Below are 21,456 nucleotides of genomic sequence, written 5' to 3'. Positions count from 1 at the left end.
AATGCAGCGCTGTGAGTGGCCAGTCTTGGGGTTGAGCAGGGGCATGTGACATGGGGTGGCGGGGTTGGCTTCCTTCCCCACATGACCTCATGTGCACGATGGGGAACGTGGGTACCTCGACACGCTCGAGTCCATTGGAGACTTTGTAATCCACGGCAAACGGAGCATGTGAAGTTTGGCCTTAGCCGCTTCCAGACTAGCGCATTTCGTCGGCTTCGGACACAGCAAGCTGCCTCGGCTCTCTGAGCGGCTGCCGTCACGCTGCACAGAAGACAGTTGCCGGAAGCGCAGAAGTTAGAAAACCACCACGTCCGTCCTCTCACACGAACAAAAGGTTCATTGGATTGACCATCGTTGCGACCTCTTAACCATATCCTATTCCCTACGCTCAAACTTGATTTCGCTGTGCCATCTATACTCCTATTTAGCGACTGTATTCTTTCTCTCTCTCTTCAATCCATCACATACACACAATGGCTGGTCAGCTACGCTTCGACGGCCAGGTCGTCGTCGTCACAGGCGCTGGCGGTGGCCTCGGCAAGGCCTATGCCACCTTCTTTGGCTCCCGCGGCGCCAGCGTCGTCGTGAACGACCTCGGAGGCTCCTTCAAGGGCGAGGGCAACTCAACCAAGGTATGGCATATAATGCAAAAAAAAAGTGTCCGAGTGCGAGCACCGCTGACGTCTGACTACCCAGGCGGCCGACGTTGTCGTCAACGAGATCAAGGCTGCCGGTGGCAAGGCCGTGGCTAACTACGATTCGGTCGAGAACGGTGACAAGATCATCGAGACGGCGATTCAGAACTTTGGTCGCATCGACGTGCTGATCAACAATGCGGGCATTCTGCGCGATATCAGCTTCAAGAACATGAAGGACGAGGACTGGGACCTGATTATGAAGGTGCACGTCAAGGGATCGTACAAGTGCGCCCGCGCGGCATGGCCCCATTTCAGGAAACAAAAGTACGGCCGTGTCATCAACACGGCCTCGGCTGCCGGTCTCTTTGGCAGCTTCGGCCAGTGCAACTACTCTGGTACGTGTCGCAGCCGGTGCCCAATTGATATAAACCGTCTCGAGATATGCTAATTGGGTTCATGCAGCTGCCAAGTTGGCCATGGTTGGCTTCACCGAGACTTTGGCAAAGGAGGGTGCCAAGTACAACATCCTGTGCAATGTCATTGCACCAATCGGTATGTGCAACGTGTGGGCAAGCGGAGCCGCGGGCAGGGGAAATCATGAGCGCTAACTGGTACAAACAGCCGCCAGCAGAATGACCCAGACTGTGATGCCGCCCGATGTGCTGGAGATCTTGAAGCCCGAATGGGTCGTCCCCCTCGTCTCCGTCCTCGTACATAAGGACAACAAGGACGAGAACGGATCCATCTTCGAGGTCGGCGGTGGTCACATTGCCAAGCTGCGTTGGGAGCGGTCCAGCGGTCAACTCCTCAAGGCCGACGACAGCTACACACCCAGCGCCGTTATCAAGAAGTGGGATCAGGCCATCGACTTCTCTAAGCCTCAGTACCCCTCCGGTCCTAATGACTTCTTGACCCTCCTGGAGGACTCCATGAAGATGGGCCCCAACGAACAGGGCGAAAAGGTTGACTTCACCGGCCGTGTGGCTCTCGTCACTGGCGGTGGTGCAGGGTAAGCTTATGGAATATTGCATGTGCTCGTTCGCAGCTAACAGTATTAGTATCGGTCGCGCCTACAGTTTGGCATTCGCCAAGCACGGCGCCACGGTCGTTGTCAACGACTTGGCCAACCCCGACGATGTTGTCAACGAAATCAAGAAGCTTGGCGGCAAGGCTGTTGGCGTCAAGGCCTCAGCAGAAGACGGCGATGCCGTGGTTAAGGCTGCGATTGATGCTTTCGGACGCATCGACATCATCGTCAACAACGCCGGCATCCTCCGCGACAAGGCTTTCAACAACATGGATGACAGCCTCTGGGACCCCGTCCTGAACGTCCACCTCCGCGGTACCTACAAGGTCACCAAGGCTGCCTGGCCGTACTTCCTCAAGCAGAAGTACGGGCGCGTCATCAACACCACCTCCACCTCTGGCATCTACGGCAACTTTGGCCAGGCCAACTACGCCGCGGCAGTAAGTCTCATCGTGCCGATACTCGAGACTTGATCACTGACAGACGAACAGAAATGCGGTATCCTTGGCTTCTCCCGTGCGCTCGCGCTCGAGGGCTACAAGTACAACATCTACGTCAACACCATTGCCCCCAATGCCGGCACTGCGATGACAAGAACCATCATGCCCGAGGAGATGGTCCAGGCCTTCAAGCCCGACTACATTGCGCCCGTCGTCCTCGCCCTCTCCAGCGACAAGGTTCCCAAGAACCCTACTGGCGGCCTCTACGAGGTTGGCAGCGGTTGGGTTGGCCAGACCCGCTGGCAGAGAACCGGCGGCCACGGCTTCCCCGTCGACGTCCCCTTGACCCCCGAGGAGGTTCTCAAGCACTGGGACTCCATCAGAAACTTCGAGGATGGTCGCGCCGACCACCCTGAGAAGACCCAGGACGGCCTTCAGAGCATCATGGCAAACATGGAGAACAAGAGCAACAAGTCCAAGGTATGAAGACTTCTTCAGCAGCGCGATCCTGTAAAGTAGCAATAGTCTCAAAAATAAGAACAATATTGATCATGTGTCCTTACAGTCAGAGGCAAGCTCCGGAGGTGACAGCAAGTATCTCAACGCCATCAAGGCTGCGCAGAATGCTGAGAGCAAGGGGACCGAATTCCAGTACGAGGAGCGCGACGTGATGCTCTACAACCTGGGCATCGGCGCCAAGCGTGACCAGCTCAAGTACGTCTTTGAGGGCGCCGACGACTTCCAGGTCGTGCCGACCTTTGGCGTCATCCCGCCCTTCAACACGGAGCTGCCGTACAACTTTGACGACATTGTCCCCAACTTCTCCCCCATGATGCTCCTGCACGGCGAGCAGTACCTCGAGATCAAAAAGTACCCCATCCCCACCGCCGCCAAGCTCGTGTCCACCGGCAAGCTCCTCGAGGTTGTCGACAAGGGCAACGCCGCCATTGTCAAGAGCGGCATCACCACGGTCCACGCCGAGACCAAGGAGCCCGTCTTCTACAACGAGATGACTGTGTTCCTGCGAGGCTGCGGCGGATTCGGCGGCCAGAAGAAGCCTGCCGACCGTGGCGCCAGCACGGCGGCGAACAAGCCTCCTTCCCGCCACCCCGACGTCGTCGTCGAGGAGAAGACGACCGAGGAGCAGGCGGCGCTGTACCGTCTGAGCGGTGATTACAAGTACGTTGAAGTTACCCGCTGCGTTTTTAAGAATCTTGACTGACACACTCTAGCCCCCTCCACGTCGACCCTGCCTTCGCCAAGATGGGCGGCTTCAAGGCCCCCATCCTCCACGGCCTCTGCTTCTTCGGCGTCGCCGGCAAGGCCGTGTACGAGCGCTTCGGCCCCGTCAAGAACATCAAGGTGCGCTTCGCCGGCACCGTCATCCCCGGGCAGACGCTCGTGACGGAGATGTGGAAGGACGGCGGCAAGGTCATTTTCCAGACAAAGGTCAAGGAGACGGGCAAGCTTGCCATTGGCGGCGCCGCGGCGGAGCTGGTTGACGACAAGAGCAAGCTCTGAGTCGTTGCATAAGGGAATTATTCTTGGACACGGGTTTTCTAGTTTGTATGAGTAAATGGCTCTCTCTGTATGATTCATGAGATTTTTCAAATCGAGTTTAGGAATAAGGCAGGTTATGAAAGTTGAAGTTGAATTTATTTACCAATTACAAAAGGTTACTTTGTTGTAGATGAGCGCCGAGACGACAGTCCTCATCCACTCTACCCTCATAATGTGAGGTTGTTCCCGTTTCTCGACCATCCCGCAAGCCCTCAACGCCCCAGAAATGCCCGTATCCCGGTATAATATCCATAACCCTGTCAAACTCCAAGCCTCTCGTCTTTGCCAACCTGCCGCATCATGCCGCTCTACAAAGCACACATCTACTCGGAGCGGGCTTCACACAAAAACGGTCTCAACCACAAAGTCGCAGAGTTCCGGCAAGGTCGGCAGTTGACCGTTCTTGAGGCGATTCTCGACCGGCGAGACCCCGTTCCTGGCGAAGCCCGTCTCCAAAAAGGCCTTTTCGGCCCCATTCAGCTCCCGCTTCTCCGTCTCGCGCCACTTGGCCTCGGCATCTTCCTTGGCCTGCCTCAGCACCGAGTCGGTGTCCTCGCTCTCCCAGAGGTTGCACCTCAAGCACTCGGTGCAGGGCCGCGGGTCACCGTCCGGCCTGAAATGGTCGCAAAAGTGCCTGTACCCTTCGCCGTCGCCGTTGGTACCGCCAATGTCCTTGCGGCAGACGTAGCACATCTTGTAGCCACAGGGACAGGTGAGCTTGTTGCAGCCCGAGTTCTTGACGAATGACGTATGACATCGCGGGCAGACGCGCTTGATGGCCATGCTCATGGCTTGCTCAACCTGTGTACGCAGCGCAACCAGGGAGGACTCGTTGCATACGTGGATATCCTTCCAGGCTTTGGCACAGGATAGACACGAGCTTTTCCCACACTCGGGGTTTTGACAAGCAAATTTGAGTCCACGACGCCGTCGGCGATGGCGGCCGAGAGCCAGGTGCCAGTGTGAGACCAGGCGGTCACCAACCGTCTGCTTCGTGCTGACGAGGAGACAGAGAAAGGAGGACAACAAGACCACAGGGAGGAGGAAGGGAACCGTCGCGATGCATACGAGGAGGAGCGCAAGACTGAGTAAACTGTCGAGTCTGATCCGCAGTTGCGTTTCTTGTGCTGGGAGGTAAATGTCATCCACTTCGGCATAGTCGCAAAAGGGGCAACGAATAAGGGGCATATTAGATGCCAGGAGACTGTTTTCTGCCAATCGCTGGTCGAGTTTACGCAGGATCTCGGCGCCCTTCTTCTCCTCTAGCATAGCGCGGTGTATGTGCTCGTAGGGAATATGACCAGGGCATCCGTTTCCTTCGACGGCGAGACATTTCAACGTGCCGTGGTTTGTGTCGATGCTGCTGTGCCACCCCTGGCCAAACACAGCTTCCATAATTGAGTGCTGGATGCAGCGGAAACAGAGCATATGCCCGTCCGTGCTGCAGGTTGTAAACTCCTCAAAGGTGGACTCGGTGAAACAGCATGCGCACTCATGCATGGCGCCGGCTTCCTCGGCTTCTTCATTATTCATCAAGAATGCCAGACCTCGGTCCTTGTCCTCTTGCGTTTGTCGTGCCCGGTCTTTCAGCGGTCGCACCAAATCACGGTACAGTTCAGAATCGAGCTCGGCATTGCCCGTGGCCTTGAGAGACGGCACGATGGCGCCTTGGCCGGTTGACTTCCATATTATCAGCGGGTGGTTCTCGGCTTCGCCCGTTGCGACCGGTTTCCGGCGGAGGAAGAGGGACGATATGGTGAAGCGCCACGACTTTGACGAAAGCGAGACGAGAGTGTTGCGGGCTTCGAGATAGGAGTAGTTGGACTCGGCGAGGACGGCGTTGATGGTGGAGCGCGAGAGGCCCTTGAATTCGTGCCAAGCCAGCGCTTGCACGGCGTGTTTGTACTCGGGACTTCGGAAAGCTTCGACGCGAGGGATCAGAGCCTCGTCGTCCTGCTCTCCTGCTTGTTCGTTCGCAACCAGGGGTCTAGCAGGTTGATTTTCGACTGTCCTCCAGCGACCCTTGACCCAGGCGACACGATTCTTCAATAGGGCATCGATTACAACAGCCAGCCTCGATTCCTCGTCAAAGTTGATCAACATCTCGCGGAAGACCTGAATCTGAATATCGGGGAAGATGGCGGCAAGGGCCTCGAGGCTATTATTGAGCTCGCGAAGGTCGGGGCAGTCGGGAGACAGCGCAGGGAGCTGCTCCTCGTCGTAAATATATCCATGGTGGGAGCTGGAGGCGGAGGCAGAGGTATAGCCGGCGTCTGTCGTTTGAGAGGAGGCATTCTCAGAGGCCTTTTGAAGAGAGCTGGACGAGGAGGTCTTGGAGCGGCTGGAGACGAGTTTGTCGGTCGAGGATCCGAGAAAAGTTGTGAGGCCCATCTTGTCAGTTCATGGCTGGTGTAGGCCTCGCATGGCGTGGAACCGGCGGTGACGGTCAACGGGCACTGCGGGAGGCAAGGCGGCTACCGCGACATGAAGACACACCCAGAGCTACGTGACGATGTTCGCAGTGAAAAAAGGGTTTCGTGGTGTCTGCTGGCGAGTGGGCGCGAGGATGCGTGGTGTGAAGTTGTCAAGGATGTCGCCAGGTCCTTGGTCGTTGGGAAATGGCGGGCAGGGAAGCGCAGATCGGGGACTGTTATCGTTGTTGAAATGAATGTGACCAGGTTCCTTAGTGCCGAGTGCTGCTCATCTAAGGACGATGCCAATGTACCCTTTGGGCGTGCTCAGGTGGCTCGGTACCTCTGGTGGGTGTGTCTGGGAAGACCATGCGGGAGAGTTTAGGGGAATGACCACCAGCTGGCGAGGCGTTGGTTAGCGATGCCCATAGTGGAAGCCCCGACCTTTACTAAGGTGCTAAGGCCAATCATCTCTGCATGTTAGCTGCAGCGTTCCATCTTCATGCAAATACTAACAGTCTCTGATCAGAACCAGTTCGAGCAGGGAAGGACGTCCCAACAGTTGCAAGTGCCTCGGCCACTGGGTGTAACGGGCTGTCATCACACGGTGGCCCCCGCTGATGGGAAACAAATATGAACTTCATTCGAGTATTTCCGTGTGGCTACGGAGTACTCAAGACTCAATATTCACTCAATCTGAACATTGCCTACTTGCACATAAGTGAAGCAAAAGACTACCTCAAGTGAGGCACATATAGGTAGTGATTTTCCACTAGACAACGCCTGGTTCACATCACAGTTATTGTGTTCAAGAGCTGGTAACCGCTGGCTCTTAATGAAGGATAAAGCATCGGCTACGGGATGCTGTCGAGGTACTAACATGCTCAGACTCACATTATCCTCCCGAGTTTGAACAAGTAGTAAGCCCGTGTCACAGGGTGAATTGGTTGGACGTGATATTCTTCCACTTGCTCTACAGGCTAGATCTCTCGCGCGAAAAACATGGTCTCGCGTAGACGAAGCGCTCATGCTTCCAAAATAAAACGCTAGTTGGTCTACAGGTCTACCTCCGTGGCCGTCGTGTCAGCCAAGTCGAGTGCTCTCGATTTGTGCTTTTGACTCTACACATTCTCACTCACGCCCCTTCCACCTCTTGGCCAGCAACTAAGACTTTCACCTCTAAGACTTGCGGTGAAGAAGGCCGGCGGCGCCCTGTATTTAGAGTTAAACACGTTTCAAAGTACACGATTTAAAAATCAAACTCACCTGATGTTGAGGGAAAATGAGCGTGTCTGCAACGACAACGTTCTCTCTCCTGGTGGTCGTGAAGACGACAACTTCTGCGATATCTTCGGGGGTAAGAGGCTCACATCCGCTGTAAAATAATTAGCATAGTGTCCATACTTGGAGTTTCTCGCAAGGTCCGAGGCAGAAGCATCCAAAAAAGAGTGGAGCATTGACTTACGCATAAACGGCGTCGGCCTTGGACTTGTCACCATAGAAGCGAACGACGGAGAATTCCTGTACCAAGTTAGATTCCGTCACAGACACTCGACTCCCAAGAGATGATGGCTTACAGTCTCGACCTGCCCGGGGTCAATGCCAATGACGCGGATACGGGTCGCAATCAGCTCCTTTCTCAAGCTGTCGGTGAAACTGCGCACGGCAGCCTTGGTAGCGCAGTAGATTGAGCCACCAGGGTACGGCTCACGACCTGTGATGATGACCTTCAGTCAAACATGCTCCTTCGAAAACACGAGATCGAGAGGCGAAGTGCCAACTTACCAGCAATGGAGCCAATGTTGATAATGTCTCCTGAGCCGCCATCGGGGCGCGCCTTGAAGATGGGGAGAATGGCCTGCGTCACGTTGATGAGGCCGGTGACGTTGGTAGCGAACATGACGTTGATGTCCTCCTCGGCGATCTCGGGGGCCTTGGCAACTCCCTTGACGAGACCGCTTTTGATCCAGTGTTAGTCAAGAACTACATTGAAAGTGGATAGCAAACGTACGCATTGTTCACGAGGATGTGAATATCCTTGAATTCCTCGGGCAGGTTCGGAACCAGCTGGCGGACCTCCTCGGGGTTGCTGACGTCCAACTTGACGGGGTGGACCTTGACGCCGCTGCCGACCTCCTTCTGGATCTCGGCGGCGACCTCCTTGAGGGTGTCGATGCGGCGGGCCGTGAGAATGAGCTTGAGGTTGTTGGGCGCCGTACGGGCGTATTCAAAGGCCGTGCTCTTGCCAATACCGCTCGAGGCGCCGGTGATGAGCACCGTCTTGCCTTCGAGGCGCTTTGCGGCGGCGGACATGATGGTTCTGTGATGGTTCTGGTGAAGGACTTTGCACAGGGAAGAATGCAGCTGTGGCTGTTGGCGTTGAGATGACAAGAGTGAAGAGCAGACGGAGCGAGCTATACGGGTATAAGGGGGCATGTGTGAATTGAGAGGGAACCGGGAGGGAAGAGGGTTGGTTCGGGGATGAATTAGTTGCTTATATAGCTGACTCTATCTGGGATTCTGCAGAAGTCAGGAGAAGGTTGCTTTGCTCGTACAGGTTGCTATTACCCAATGATAGGGCAGGATTGTTAGGGGAAGCTGTTCCGGTACAGAAGGAAAGTGTCGACACGTTTCCGACTACAGAGGCAAAGGAGGGACGGATAAGACGAGGGGAGAGCGCCAGTGGACGGCACGGCGCACGGAATGGATGGGCCCCACACTGCGGGGTTTCAACCGACCGATAACCGGCGGGGACAGGCGATTGCATCATTTTGCTTGAAGCTTCTTCACTCGACACAACTTGTTCTGGCCCCTCACTTACTCAAGTATAAGTAGCAGGGCTAAGAGTTAGATTTGGAGGAGTCGACAAGAGGGTCTAATGGGGTTCATTCACAGCCTTCTTGGCCATGAGAGGCTGTCGCGCCGATGAGGTGATTGACAAGTCCGACTTGTTTGTACTTGGCGGCCTTTTCTATCCCCGCACCATGCGGCACCAACGCCGATGAGCTCTGCCCGGCTGAGGTTCCGACAGCCAGCCCAGGGTTACATAGGCCAAGGTTGCGGCTTAATAGGCCCTCGGTTCAGTCAACGGTCACCGTGGTTTTCCGGATGTTGATCGCGGGGTGGTTCAAAGAAATTTCGATATTGATAATTAATACTGACATGAGGTCTTGCTCATAAACCCATACTCATCACATATATCCGTTGATGCCAAATATTGACACTGAATGCCCCGTAACGCCAGCCAGGTGCTATGCTTGAAAAATCATACAACCAACCCCAACGATAAAGATACAGCGCCGACTATACACAGGCTTAGTCCGTTGTTGTCGAGGAAACCAACGTAGTCGCCGCTGATGCCCTCCGCCGCCTTTCCACCTCGGCTCTGATGTGCGTTTGCCGCTGCTCCTCGATGGTGACCCGATTTCGACGATAGACGCCAAAACTGAGGAGGATCGCTATGCCGGAAAGAATAGCTCCGACTTGCATGTCTTTGCAGAAAGAGTCGGTGTAAACCTGACGCACGGCTGCGGCTTGCGCCTCCGTTAAGTTTGCTCCTGCTCCGTGGAGCGACGACAGCTGTCCCGGGCTGAGCACGCCGGTCAACTCGTCTCGCATGAAGTTGCCCAAAATTGCCGTTGATGCGGCGATTCCCAGGCTGCCACCGAGAATCCGCACCTGGGCAATAATTCCTTGCGCGGGGGCTTTGTTACGTTAGTTGTATGTCTATATCCGGCAGAATCGATATACTCACCATGATCTGGAATCTCGGACTCCGTTGCTCCTAGGACAGTTGATGAAGTGGCCGACAAGCCAAAGCCAAAGCCGATAAACGTAAGGAAGCCAAGTGCTTTGGGTTCCAGTTCCACAGACGATGACAGTGTCGTCATTAAGCCGCATCCGATACACACGAAGCAGCTTGCCGTGGTCATTGTCTCAAAAAGTCGATTCTTTTTCTTATTGATGATGCCGCCAAGAGTGGTCCCTAGCGCAACAGATCCTAGCATCGGGAGAAGTAGGATACCCGCGAGCAACGAGCTCTTGCCGTTGACGATCTGCAAGTGGACAGGAAAGGCGTAGATTACCAGGAGATACGGAAACCCGAGAAACATCGTGTTGAGGATTGTGGCGACGTAGACGCGGTTGCGCAGAAGCCGCATCGGAATAGCGGCCATGATGCGGTTGCTCCAGAACTTGGCGACGAAAGCCTCCCATCCCAACAATAGAATGAAGCACACGCCGCCGACGGTGACGGGGGCGATGAAGACAGCTTGGCGCCACTTGTTGCCATCCGAGCCGACATTTTGAAAGGAGAAGACAACGAGAACCGATGCTGCAACGAGAAGAAAAGAGCCAACGACGTCCAGCTCCTTCCAGCGTCTACGTTGCAGTGTTGGGAGATGTTTGGCATCGGGCCATGTAAGGTAGAAGATGAGCATTGAAACGAAGCCGACGGGGCCACTATGTTAATGTCAGAACACTGACATTCTTCTCAAAGGACTGAGGCCACTCACTTGATCCAGAAGATCCACCGCCAAGAGGCGTAATGGGTGAGAATACCTCCCAGAACTGGTCCAAGCACACCGGCGCTCGCAATGACCATGCCGACAAGGCTGGACATGTATTGGAGCAAGTGCTTGGGGGCGACCTCGGGAAAGATGATCATGGTGATGGAGTAAAGGCCTGGCGGAAACTTAGCGAACGACTTGAAGATGACTAGGATGCTCTACTCACCAGAACCACCCAAGCCTTGCAGAGCACGGCATGCAACCAGCTGCTCCAAGTTCTGGGCAAACCCGCAACCCAGGGAAAAGGCGAAGAAGATGATGAAGCTTGCCAAGAAGGCGTTGCGGCGGCCAACAATGTCGGATGCCCGAGCCACCAAGACGGCACAACTCAAATATGTGAGCGTGTATGCAAGTGCAACCCAGTTGATCAAGTCGACCGAATCAAACTCTGTGCCGATGGTGTACAGACTTGTTGCCACGATTGAAGCATCCAACATGGAAAGGAACAGTCCAAGGCAGAGTCTCCCAGGCAAGTCAGCATAGAGATCTACAGCAGCCGTCAACACATCGTGGGGGTAATTACCCAATACTGAGCAGCCAGAATCTCCATGGCGGCAGAGTAGCATCCCTGTAGTGATGGTTCTCTACCAGGCTCTCAACCTTGGTGGACTCGATGTCCTCTTTTATGTTGCCCATGACGATTGCTCCCTTAATCAATGCAGAGTTATGCCAATGAGTATCAATCGCAATAGGATTGTCGTCAGTAAAATGTTGTGGTCGTCAATGTCAACTCGGGGTTATCGGTGGATCTAGGTCTTGTACAACGATTAAGTAGTCGGTGGAACCGATAGTTCTGAAGGGATGTTCACTCGGCTGAATCCTGTCCGTCGGTAGGATGAAAGTCTGACGCGAAGGTCGTCGGTGTCGGAGCAATGCTGTGTTGACGACCACTCACGATGTACGGATACGGGGTTGAGGAGCAGAGCCGGGGCAACTCATAGTGAAGGATGTCACGAGAGGAGGCCCGGGAAACGCATCTGACAAGATCAAAGGCGCTTGCGAAGAGAATGCGAGGTCCAAGTAAGCAGAATGGAGCGAAACCCACGAAGGGAACGCGATTAAAAGAGATACAGGTACCATGGCCGAACATAAGAGAGAACTGGAGAGGTTGAATCGGCGTTCGGGGCGAGACGAATCAGGAAAAAAACGAACGTTCGGCGTTCAGCAACGCATTCGCATTCGCTAGCTCAGAAACGACCTCCTGAGCTCACGGTCCCAGTTGTTTGTCTTTGGCCCGCCGCTGCTGCCGGCCGTAAGCTGATCCCGTAGGCGAATGCGGCGTAGACCCGGCGCGCCACAAAAAAAAAAAAAAAACCCCCCCAGATAGTCAGACAAGTCGGTAGTGAGACAGACCAATACCAGTGAGGCGAGCGAAGAAGGGAGGGCACGATAGTGCGATAGTCTAGGCCGCCGCATTTCTTTCGGTCGGAGTCCCCTTGGGTTTTGTATGTCCTTTCGGTGGCAGCAGCTCGTCCGATGAGGAATGCTAGAACCCGCCTCCCCGACGCACCACGGCCGTTAAAGAATCAGCTGCAACGTGGTCTAGATCCATCATCCAATCCAGGCCCGATCTGATCGATAGTATCTCATCGGCGAAGGCCCCAATTTTCAGCTCCGTGGATCACTGGATCCATCGTCCAGGATAGACGACTTCCATCTTCCAAGTCCGAGGATGGTCAGCATCGTAGTTTGCCCAGCAAACGTTTGCCAACGCCGAAGGAGATTCGTAACTACCGACCGAACATTTATGCTCCACTGGGTCCAGATGCCGTGTGCGCAGCCAGGCCGCAGACTCATCAATTGAAACCCTGAGACGGGAATGAAGAAGAGGCGCAAATCCGTCGCTGAGGAATGTGGGTTCGACACCGCCTATTCGCAATGCCCACTCGGGCGGCGCTCGTAAGTAGGGAGTAAACAATAATCAAGCACTCAAAGACCTTGCTTCGGTGATCGTTGGCTCTCCGTGGTAGAGGACTGCGCCACGCACCGAACACAATGTGCTGGTAGGATATGTAAATCCGGGCTATCTCCCACTCTCCCTAGTGTCGTTCGGGGACTGTAAAGATAGCAACAGTAATTAACCCCTAGGCAAACAACAAGGTAGGGAGATTAGAAAGCAGACCAGACGAGGGAGACGCAAACTTCATCTCGTGGGATGTTTGCTCAAAGTGTGCGCAAAAGTAAGTACACCCGCGCACACGGCAGGAACAGGTTCTGAATTTGAGAGAAATCAGATGGCAAAGAATACCTTCTGGGTTGGCTGGGATCTCCGTTGCTTCTTCCTCGGCTCGTTGGTTTTTCATGTTTGGCTTTGAGTGCACATACGACTGACCGTTCCCGGCTCTGCTGGTGTCTGGTGATTGCGTAGACGCGGAGGGCAAAGGCAGGGGGTTTTATCCATACCTGGACAAGCAGAGTTCCAGTCAATTTCACCATGTCTGAGGGAAAAAGAAAGCGGAAATGGATCGCAATTGTGGGGCGTTGTCCGGAAGGTAAGACCCCACGGCCGTACGGGTACCAATCCGGCCCGGGAAAGGGCCGGGCGGGGAGCCCGCCCTTCCACGTGCCTCCTTAGGTAACCAGCAGTATATTAATAAGTCAACATCTGCTTACCTCATTCACGGTCTCACTCCTCACCGTGCGAAGAACCTCAGCACTATGCTCTGGTGCCACTTCGTCGTTGACGACACTTAGCCCAGGCACCTTCAAACGGCCAAAAAGGCGCCGACAACGACAGTCCCACACTCAACCCACCACAGTGCCCACGTCCTGTCGCTATCGTCAGTCAAGGCCAACCTCCCATCGCATTGACTTATTGAATCCTTACCATATCAAGGCTTGGACTGCCACTGAATCTCATCGAAGAAAAGGAGAACCTCCAGTTTCTCAACCGCTTCAACCATGACAGACATCATAGCCGACCAGGCACCGCCAGCCCTCGCCGTACCATCGGAAAAGGAAAAGAAATATGACCGCCAGCTCAGACTCTGGGCTGCGAGCGGCCAGGCTGCTCTAGAGTCTGCCAATATCCTACTCGTGAACTCTGGCACGGGCACTGTCGGTGTTGAGACACTAAAGAATCTCGTACTTCCAGGTATAAACCCTGTAGCTTACATGCTGGCTCTAAATCAGCATTGCTATTCTTAAAATCATATCAAAAACTAACGTGGTTAGGAATTGGGAATTTCACGATTGCTGATGATGCCCTCGTGAGTGAGGCTGATCTCGGTGTCAATTTCTTCTTGGACGAGTCTCATCTCGGCAAGTCCAGGGCACAGAGCTGTACTGAGCTGCTGCTAGAGCTCAATCCCGAGGTTCAGGGTGATTGGTATCCTAATATCCCGGTAAGGCGATTGAACTACGTATTTATTTTCATAAGACTAACACATGGCAGGACAACACGAGTCTCCAGCAGCTTCTCAAAACCTCAACCCCCTTCACCATCATCTTGTACACACTTCCCATGAAACCGGAAGACCTCATCGTACTCGAGTCTTATAGCCGAGAGCACAAGACGCCATTGATTTCGATACACTCTGCGGGTTTTTACTCCTACTTTAGCACTCGTCTTCCTGGCATCTACCCCATCGTCGACACTCATCCTGACGTCACAGCCATCACGGACTTGCGGCTTATGACCCCCTGGGAAGAGCTGGAGGCTTTTGCAGACAGTCTGACGAAAGATATTGACAGTCTCGACAACCATGAACACGGCCACCTGCCCTTTGTCGTCATTCTCCTGCACTACCTCAAGGAATGGAAATCATCTCACAACTCCACACCCCCGAGCAACTACAAGGATAAAGTTGAATTCCGCAAAATGGTGGCCGCTGCTACGAGAACGGACAACCCTGAAGGAGGCGAGGAAAACTTTGAGGAGGCCGTGGCTGCCGTGTTGAAGACTATTTCGCCACCATCACTCCCTTCTGCCGTCAAGGAGGTTTTTGAGTACAAGCATGCTGACGAGGTGAGTGCCCTCCGTATTACCGCAAAAAGCCAACCTACCTAACAACTCTGCAGAATGAGGCCACCTCTAGCTTCTGGATCATCGCAGGAGCGGTCCGTGAATTTTATGAGAAGCACGGCTGTCTACCAGTACCGGGCGGCCTCCCAGACATGAAGGCGCAATCTAGCGTGTACATTGAACTTCAGAACATCTACAAGGCCAAGGCTCGCAGAGATGCAGCCGAGGTGCTTGAATCGGTCCGTCAGAAAGCTGGTGGCGAGGGCGTCGATGCAGCCGAGGTCGACTTGTTCTGCAAGAATGCGGCCTTTATCAAGCTGGTCGTCCCTGCAAGTGGCGGGCCCGAACAACTGCGCAGCGTTGCAGGTGAGGAAATATCTCCACGAGGATTGCCACAGCCGGTGCTCACACATTGCATTTACAGCGCAGGAGTTTGCCAACGACGAAATGGCCAAGGAGGGCGTGGTGCCACTGTCGCTGCTCCCAATCTATCTCGCCCTCCAGTCCACGTCACACACACCCACGGCATCTTCGGATGAGATTCTAGACAAGATCAAGACGCTGCTACCAGACTGGAGCGACAACGAGCGGCTCGCGCAGGCGGCGCAAGAGGTAGCCAGGTCTGGCGGTGGAGAGCTGCACAACGTTTCCGCCGTGACAGGCGGTATGGTGGCTCAGGAGACGATCAAAATCATCACGAACCAATACGTACCCATCGAGAACACATGCATATTCGACGGCATTGCAAGCCGGTGCCAAATTCTTCGTCTCTAGGGGGTTCGGAAATACGTTCCAATCCGGCCGCTCGTGGTAAACCCCTGGCTTTCAGCAGAACGGCCGTCCATGGACCATAGACCATGGACCCCACTAGAGCAAGGCGTGCGGGGAAAGCTGACGATGTTCTGTCCAGCCAGCGTGGTTGGTGAAAAGTATGGAGCAACTCCTCCTGGGCGGAGAGATGAGGGGAAGACGATGGCACGCACCGTGACCCTGGGAGAACCCCAAGGGGAAACCGTCCGGCATTGAAGTCGCAGATCCCGGAAGAATAGATTGTTTTTCCAATCTTGGAGAAAGGTCAAACGGGGGTTAGCGGTGGCAGTGGTACCCAGAGCTGGGAGAACATGGAGATGGTTTCCGGGATGGCAATTTGTTTGGGGGAGAGGGGTGTGGTTGCAACTCTAGCGCCGCAGCAAACTCATTTGCAGTGCCGGGGTTGGGCAAGGACACCACTTTAACCCTCACTGGACCCTGTCGGACGGGTGTGTGGTTGTCTGGGCGGAGATCACGTCGGACCGCAGTCCCTTACAGCTACCTTACCTGGGATGTGGATGAATTGTGATGCGGCCCAGGGGTATGCGGAACCGCTCTGGAGCAGATGAACCTGACGGAGGCTGACGAAGGCAACCTTGAGGAGTCCACCTGTGATGCCTCATGATATGATTCTTGTCGGCTTCACAATCTTCAAAGACCCTATTCACCGCCAATTATTAAGTCTTGACCGTACATATGCAAATGATGAGTGATCTGTCAGTCTTGTCGTGATGTCAGGTCCCGAGAATGAAACTCCCGGATTGTGGGCAAGAATGTCCGTGGTGAAAAGGCATCGATCGTCTGATCTGTACAGAGTGTACGACCTTGAAAACACTGGAAATGCATGCCAAGAACTCGGACGATTTCGGAGAGATAAGGATCCTTTGCTGCTCAGATCATTCCGGTGGGATATGGGATATAATTCTTCAACGGCCCCCAAACCTCTGAAATTTCCTTATTGAAAGAAACTGATAAGTGAGGAATGCTGGGTTGAAGATTCTTCCCTGACTCAAACGACGGCATATAACAGCGGAGTAGCCCGTTTATTGTGGTCTTATTCATACAGAAACAATGTAACATACTGCGCGACTGAGGGAATAAAACAACATCAAACAAGTTAACGACAACAAAAAAGATTCGGAAGGTTGAGGACAGAAAACCGTAAAGGGTATCAGGAACAATCCGAGTTTGAAGCCGGGTGTCCGAAATTGGAATACGAACGAGGGCGGCTCCGGATGGGATGAGAATCCAATTAGCGACAGCTTAGAAAGCGAGTTCTTGGTATTGGTACAGAATCTGGGCATGATGGTTAGCGTATTACCAGGTCTTCGGCTGGCTTTCCGAAAGGACTGCCTCCAAGACCTCGGAAAGGCACGAACTAGCGAAATGTCTATCTGACAGTTCTTCATTGTCTGGCAGGATCCATAAGCAATACGCAAGCCACCGGCGGGAATAGGAGGATGTAGAATGGGTGTGTGTGTGTGCGTCTGAGCCGTGTCAGCAGACACACATCAACTTCACGATCCTCTGCAGGTTCGTTCGGCTTGCCTGGCAGTCTGGACCGGCGGCGGGCGGCGGGCGGCGGGCGGCGGGCGGCAAGGTCGGATACGTGTGGCGAGTTGCCCGAGCAAGTGTCAAAGTGGGCTGCCGTACGATGTGATGCGTGCTTCCTGGGCTGAGCGATGCATCTCGAGACGGTTTGCAAGCCGCATGCCTCCGTCGAGCGATTGTCATGGCGGTCAAGGAGGGACTCCTGTTTTCAGGATGCGTCTCCAAGATGGGTCAGGTTGCATGAACTGCGCAGAATGTAACCGACAAGAAGACTTTTGGACGGCGGCTATATCGTTTAGCCCAAGTGATGAAGCAATAGCGCCGACTTCTTCTGCGACGTAATGCTACTTATGTTGCTGCTGCGATCCTGTAATACGGTTGTGGAGTCTAAGATCGAGGCGTGAAAATAGAGTCAATCTTCTTAGAGAACCTGGACCAGCAAAAGGAATGACAAGACTTGTCGGAATGTATGACGTTTGCTCCAAAGCAAAACACCCCAGACGTCTTCTCCCTCGCTCATCAATTGGACGAACGGATCCTGAATTGACCCGAGAATGACGGGCAGAGAAAGGCACAGCCGTCCTTGTGCGGGCTGGTCCGCAAACGGGTTCGTTGCCCGTCGAACAGAGCCATCACTCGACGACTTTCCCTGTCTCTCGGGCGCAGCCGTCGCGCAGCCGAGCCAGATGCGTTAATAAGATTAAACACGTGTCGATAAAGGTGGCGGGCCGAATTGCTGTGCCGGGGAACATAGTAAGCTGGGCAGGCCTCTTTCGGAAGCCAGTTTGAACGACATATACAAACCTCGAAAACGCACGCTCGAGAGCGTCCATGCGGCATTTCGCAGTATTCGTGACCGTTCCCGTGTATATCCCGCAATGGGCATTACGGATAGTCGTCAGAGAGGCCCTTGTCATTGTGATGACTCGGAAATTGATCACACTCTGGGACCAGTCTCGCGGAAGAATTTGGCTGTGTAAATGACGGTTATACTGCCCCGGTCGATTCTCGGCTTCAAGAGTTGCAAGCTCCAGTCAGCGTCGGACACAAGCCGCTACTAGAAGGCCAACCATGCTTCATGCAAACATACGCACCCCTACCTCTACAACCCGTGACTCAAAGATCCCCGCAGGAGAAGCGCGGCTAGACAGGAGACGACAAGTCTAGACGGTTCGCCGGGTCCGATACCCTCTGCTATTGCACAATCCTGAATCTGGGGAACCATACCTCCAGGAACCTTGGGGATCATCCTCTGCAGACCATGGACAAGCTACTGCAGGAGTGCCTGGTGGTTTGCGCCTGCGAAAATGATGCCGCCTCATTGATCGACGTGGTCAAAGACCATCTTTTTGCGGTGGTTTGTGATCCCAAAACACATCTTGTCCTCTGGCGTAACCACCGGCTCAGAGTACCGCGCCGGCACGCTCAAAGGCACATGGCAACTCGGAGAGGGATATATCCCACAAGCCAGCATGTGCCGTAGCCAGGCAGATTAGCGAAAGACAATGTTTCATCTCCAGCTATTGAGGAGGCCATTGCCCCCTGCAGTGACGCGTTCAGGCGGCATTAGAGGGAGAGAATAGTCTTTTCTTGAAAACCCAACGGTATGCGGGAGCCGGCACCCACTCCAGGCCAACGAGAAAGGGCGCCTAAGAGTGAGGTACTGTCGGCTGACCGGATCGAGCATATCACACCTTAGTCGATGCGATTTGGACCTCTAGTTATGCCTGGTCGATGTAGGAGGGAGGCAATGTTGTGGGGTATCGACTACCCAACAAGTGCAGATGCATTGCATGAGGTCAACCACGAAGTGAAGGTTAACTCTTGACAAGCACATGAGCGGTCATCGCCCCAGGACCGGGTCTTCAGTGCGGTGCGTCAGTGGAAGATTGAGACACAGCGGCCCAGACGTGATGGTGACAAGATCAGGGAGTCCCTCAGTGAGCCGTCTGTCGTTCTTTGGGTCCGCAAAGACCTAGATGCATTAGTGTGGCTTTTAGCAGTTGGATAGGCGTCCCTTACTTTAGGCAAATCTGCTCCTTTAACGGATGACGGGCGGCAGACAATACGCAGGGGACATGGGAACGGTTCGTCGGGAGGGGTGCCAGGCACGGCTGCTCAGCGAGGCGTGTCATTGCGTGGAAGGCTGTCCACCTGATGTGCCTCGCCGTTGTTGATTAGTGCAGGCTCTCCAGGTACAGTCGTCCCGTCCAGGTCGCGCACGCGAGACTGTGAATACATACCCAGTCACGATGGAGGCCGGCCGGAATACAGACCAAGGGAGGAAAGGTCGAGACGGTAGAGGAGGCAGCGTGGTTGGAGGAACCAAACTTGTAATGCAAAGGGGTGTGGGGAGGGTAGGAGTGATTATGGGGCTATATGGGACGGGCGGCAGATTCAAGTACTCCAGGAAGCAGAGGGAAGAAGTAAAGAAGAAGAATAAGCGCATGCTGGTGTTACATGGGTTGTGATGGACGTGTGACTGAGCCGCCTCGTCTGTCTGGCGCTCCTGTAAGAGGTACCCGTTGGTAGGGCCGGTCGTTCTGGATCGATGAAGCCAAAGTTGAGACCGACGATGGGCGGCACATGCCGGCGGGAAGTGCTCTGAAACAGCCGAAAGCATTCGGGATCGAAGCCGGGCAGAAATAAGTTCTAGTAATTGGAGTGTAATGGAAGCAAGTCCATTGAGACTTGGGAGATGCACCCATACTTGGACGCTGCTATGACTTCTGGATAGCTTCACGACGCTTGCCGTGAGTTTGCGCGCCTTCGGGTCCTCCAATGCGGCTTCCCATGACGAGATTCAAGATGACACAACGAGACAGCCTCTCAGAGTCCGGCAGCCCGTTCATCATTTCCCTGGTTTTCGTTCGGTCAAGAACATATCATCCCCTGATGGGCCGATGAGGGAGGGATGGTAAGCAAGCCGGCCGCAGTGAGATGCAATGAGCCGGACCGCCAGTGAGAGCAGACCGGATCAGGACAGAGGAGAGGTGTAAGACATGAATTGATCAACCATATCGAAATGCTGGCGGGCTACCGCATGAGGCCGAGAAGGTGTCGTCTCGTCTGTACATGGGAAAAAGGGTCAGATGTCAAAAAGGTTTATCCCCTCACGAATTGGAGGCCGTCTTCTTTAACAAGGATGCGGGGATAGCTTGGAGAAACAGGGGAGTGGGAGGGTGAGGGGCATTGGACAGAAGGTGTACGGATACCCTGGATCGGCGGTGGTACCACCTTGTTCATTTCTTCCACACCTCCTTCCTTCTCCACACATCTCCAGGCGAATTAGCCTGCCACCCAGTCTACGAGAGGAAGCTCATGGTGACCAGCCGTCAAGATGCAGAGAATGGAGAGAAAAAGAGCAGACGATGGAGCCTAACGACACGCGCTAAAAGACTTGGTGGGTGATGCGCGTATGGATCTTGCTCCACATGTTCAGGACGACTGCGGATATGCGCGGAGACGGAGGCGGAAGGCCTGAAAGGCTCAACAAGGCTCAAGAAGAAAGGGAAGAGAGGGTCGGGCGAGAGTAAGAGCTTCGGGTTCGGATAGGGCGGTACGGATAATAGTGTGCTGGTTGACTTCCAGGCCATGGTTATTGTCGTCGTTGAGATGAGGTGTAACTGCCGTGGCTGAGGCGGGATTACATAGTGCCGGTGTGGCTGGTGTAACCTTAGGTAAGAATTCAGCACTTTCCTCCTGCGATGTGATAAGGAAACTGCTTCCTGCCCCTTTTCACGACGGTGCTCCCACCCTTCAAGAATTCGAGAAGGAAAAAGAAAGTTGGAGCTTAATGGCCCGTGCCTATATGTTCCTTACTTAAGCACTGCTAAGGAAATGGAAGGCATCGTGGACACCCGCAAGAAAAGCAATAACTTTAGCTTCACACGCCAGGGGTTCGGCCCCGCCCGATTGAGATTCCCCACCAGTCAGTGGCTGACGGCTGTCACTGGGCACTTCAACCTAAACACTACTTCACCCGTAACCCGCGTCCAACGTGGAAGCCATTGCCACTTGCAATACGCACCTGACCGTGGATCAAGGCACCAGGAACTATGTCTGAGAACGAATAAGGATCCCAGTAACCGTTCGGATGCCAGATGTGATGCGATGCGATGCGATGCGATGTTTGCTACATGGTATTTCCTAGTACACGCCTTGGGTAGGTACTGAGTAGTACTGTCTAAGGCGCAGAAGGAAAGAGGTACCGAGGGTAAATTGATCACATCGGGTAGTGGACAGGCGCCGTAGGTAATCACGGTTGCGAGCGGAACGTTCCCATCTCCAAGTTGTCCCGTCTCCCGTTCTGTCCTCTGAGTGGTCTGTCCCACTCGTGGCCCGGTACGCTACCCCACTTTGACCCGACGGTCCCCCGCCCTCCTATGGCCGGTTTCCCCGCCCCCAGACCACTCACCACCACTCACCACTCATCACTCACCACTCAACTCCAAGTTTGCACCACCCCGTCACCTCACTCACTCATT

At 54.3% G+C, this 21,456-nt stretch overlaps 8 protein-coding genes across 8 annotated transcripts; 2 read left to right on the top strand and 6 right to left on the bottom strand.

Moving 5' to 3' along the window:
• Positions 1-473: 473 nt before the first annotated feature.
• Positions 474-3,626, top strand: BDZ83DRAFT_572580 (short chain dehydrogenase; the record flags this gene model as incomplete). Its single annotated transcript, XM_060504527.1, has 8 exons — positions 474-632; positions 697-1,033; positions 1,101-1,190; positions 1,260-1,647; positions 1,697-2,105; positions 2,157-2,585; positions 2,677-3,284; positions 3,338-3,626. The coding sequence occupies 8 exons, from the start codon at positions 474-476 to the stop codon at positions 3,624-3,626; spliced, it is 2,709 nt and encodes a 902-aa protein (XP_060367474.1).
• Positions 3,627-3,759: 133 nt separating this feature from the next.
• BDZ83DRAFT_612713 (uncharacterized protein) lies at positions 3,760-6,432 on the bottom strand. The gene has a single exon (XM_060507727.1). The coding sequence runs from the start codon at positions 6,054-6,056 to the stop codon at positions 4,005-4,007; it is 2,052 nt and encodes a 683-aa protein (XP_060367473.1). The 5' UTR covers positions 6,057-6,432; the 3' UTR covers positions 3,760-4,004.
• Positions 6,433-7,255: 823 nt separating this feature from the next.
• On the bottom strand, positions 7,256-8,389 carry BDZ83DRAFT_572349 (short chain dehydrogenase; the record flags this gene model as incomplete). The annotated part of the gene is made up of 6 exons (XM_060504495.1): positions 7,256-7,288; positions 7,343-7,451; positions 7,542-7,597; positions 7,654-7,790; positions 7,862-8,034; positions 8,088-8,389. The coding sequence occupies 6 exons, from the start codon at positions 8,387-8,389 to the stop codon at positions 7,256-7,258; spliced, it is 810 nt and encodes a 269-aa protein (XP_060367472.1).
• Positions 8,390-9,391: 1,002 nt separating this feature from the next.
• BDZ83DRAFT_572582 (major facilitator superfamily transporter) lies at positions 9,392-11,280 on the bottom strand (the record flags this gene model as incomplete). The annotated part of the gene is made up of 5 exons (XM_060504528.1): positions 9,392-9,780; positions 9,831-10,537; positions 10,591-10,759; positions 10,811-11,106; positions 11,168-11,280. 5 exons carry the CDS (start codon positions 11,278-11,280, stop codon positions 9,392-9,394), a joined length of 1,674 nt encoding a protein of 557 aa, XP_060367471.1.
• A 511-nt stretch (positions 11,281-11,791) lies between these two features.
• BDZ83DRAFT_203429 (uncharacterized protein) lies at positions 11,792-12,250 on the bottom strand. The gene has a single exon (XM_060501666.1). It carries the CDS (start codon positions 12,058-12,060, stop codon positions 11,827-11,829), a length of 234 nt encoding a protein of 77 aa, XP_060367470.1. The 5' UTR covers positions 12,061-12,250; the 3' UTR covers positions 11,792-11,826.
• A 388-nt stretch (positions 12,251-12,638) lies between these two features.
• Positions 12,639-13,146, bottom strand: BDZ83DRAFT_612699 (uncharacterized protein). Its single transcript, XM_060507726.1, has one exon. The coding sequence runs from the start codon at positions 13,078-13,080 to the stop codon at positions 12,808-12,810; it is 273 nt and encodes a 90-aa protein (XP_060367469.1). The 5' UTR covers positions 13,081-13,146; the 3' UTR covers positions 12,639-12,807.
• A 399-nt stretch (positions 13,147-13,545) lies between these two features.
• BDZ83DRAFT_749967 (ThiF family protein) lies at positions 13,546-15,382 on the top strand (the record flags this gene model as incomplete). Its single annotated transcript, XM_060513853.1, has 5 exons — positions 13,546-13,738; positions 13,819-13,988; positions 14,039-14,611; positions 14,665-14,974; positions 15,033-15,382. The coding sequence occupies 5 exons, from the start codon at positions 13,546-13,548 to the stop codon at positions 15,380-15,382; spliced, it is 1,596 nt and encodes a 531-aa protein (XP_060367468.1).
• Positions 15,383-18,751: 3,369 nt separating this feature from the next.
• On the bottom strand, positions 18,752-19,875 carry BDZ83DRAFT_203255 (uncharacterized protein). Its single transcript, XM_060501665.1, has 3 exons — positions 19,213-19,875; positions 18,992-19,123; positions 18,752-18,944 (listed from the first exon to the last, which is right to left on the bottom strand). The coding sequence occupies exons 1-3, from the start codon at positions 19,590-19,592 to the stop codon at positions 18,848-18,850; spliced, it is 609 nt and encodes a 202-aa protein (XP_060367467.1). The 5' UTR covers positions 19,593-19,875; the 3' UTR covers positions 18,752-18,847.
• Positions 19,876-21,456: the final 1,581 nt, after the last annotated feature.

Source organism: Colletotrichum acutatum, assembly GCF_030867785.1.
Source record: "Colletotrichum acutatum strain CBS 112980 chromosome Unknown BDZ83scaffold_24, whole genome shotgun sequence".
Taxonomy (NCBI): Eukaryota; Fungi; Ascomycota; class Sordariomycetes; order Glomerellales; family Glomerellaceae; genus Colletotrichum; species Colletotrichum acutatum.
This window is presented reverse-complemented; position numbering and strand designations above follow the sequence as displayed.

What these genes read in the sequence shown, in the direction of transcription:
- BDZ83DRAFT_203429 (XM_060501666.1), bottom strand. Translation starts at nt 12,060, where the DNA reads ATGCGGCGGCCTAGACTATCGCACTATCGTGCCCTCCCTTCTTCGCTC.
- BDZ83DRAFT_203255 (XM_060501665.1), bottom strand. Translation starts at nt 19,592, where the DNA reads ATGCTTTCGGCTGTTTCAGAGCACTTCCCGCCGGCATGTGCCGCCCAT. An exon ending in CCGGCCTCCATCGTGACTGG is followed by an intron (nt 19,124 to 19,212) that starts GTATGTATTCAC and finishes GAGGCACATCAG; the next exon opens with GTGGACAGCCTTCCACGCAA. An exon ending in AAGGAGCAGATTTGCCTAAA is followed by an intron (nt 18,945 to 18,991) that starts GTAAGGGACGCC and finishes TAATGCATCTAG; the next exon opens with GTCTTTGCGGACCCAAAGAA.
- BDZ83DRAFT_612699 (XM_060507726.1), bottom strand. Translation starts at nt 13,080, where the DNA reads ATGGTGAAATTGACTGGAACTCTGCTTGTCCAGGTATGGATAAAACCC.
- BDZ83DRAFT_612713 (XM_060507727.1), bottom strand. Translation starts at nt 6,056, where the DNA reads ATGGGCCTCACAACTTTTCTCGGATCCTCGACCGACAAACTCGTCTCC.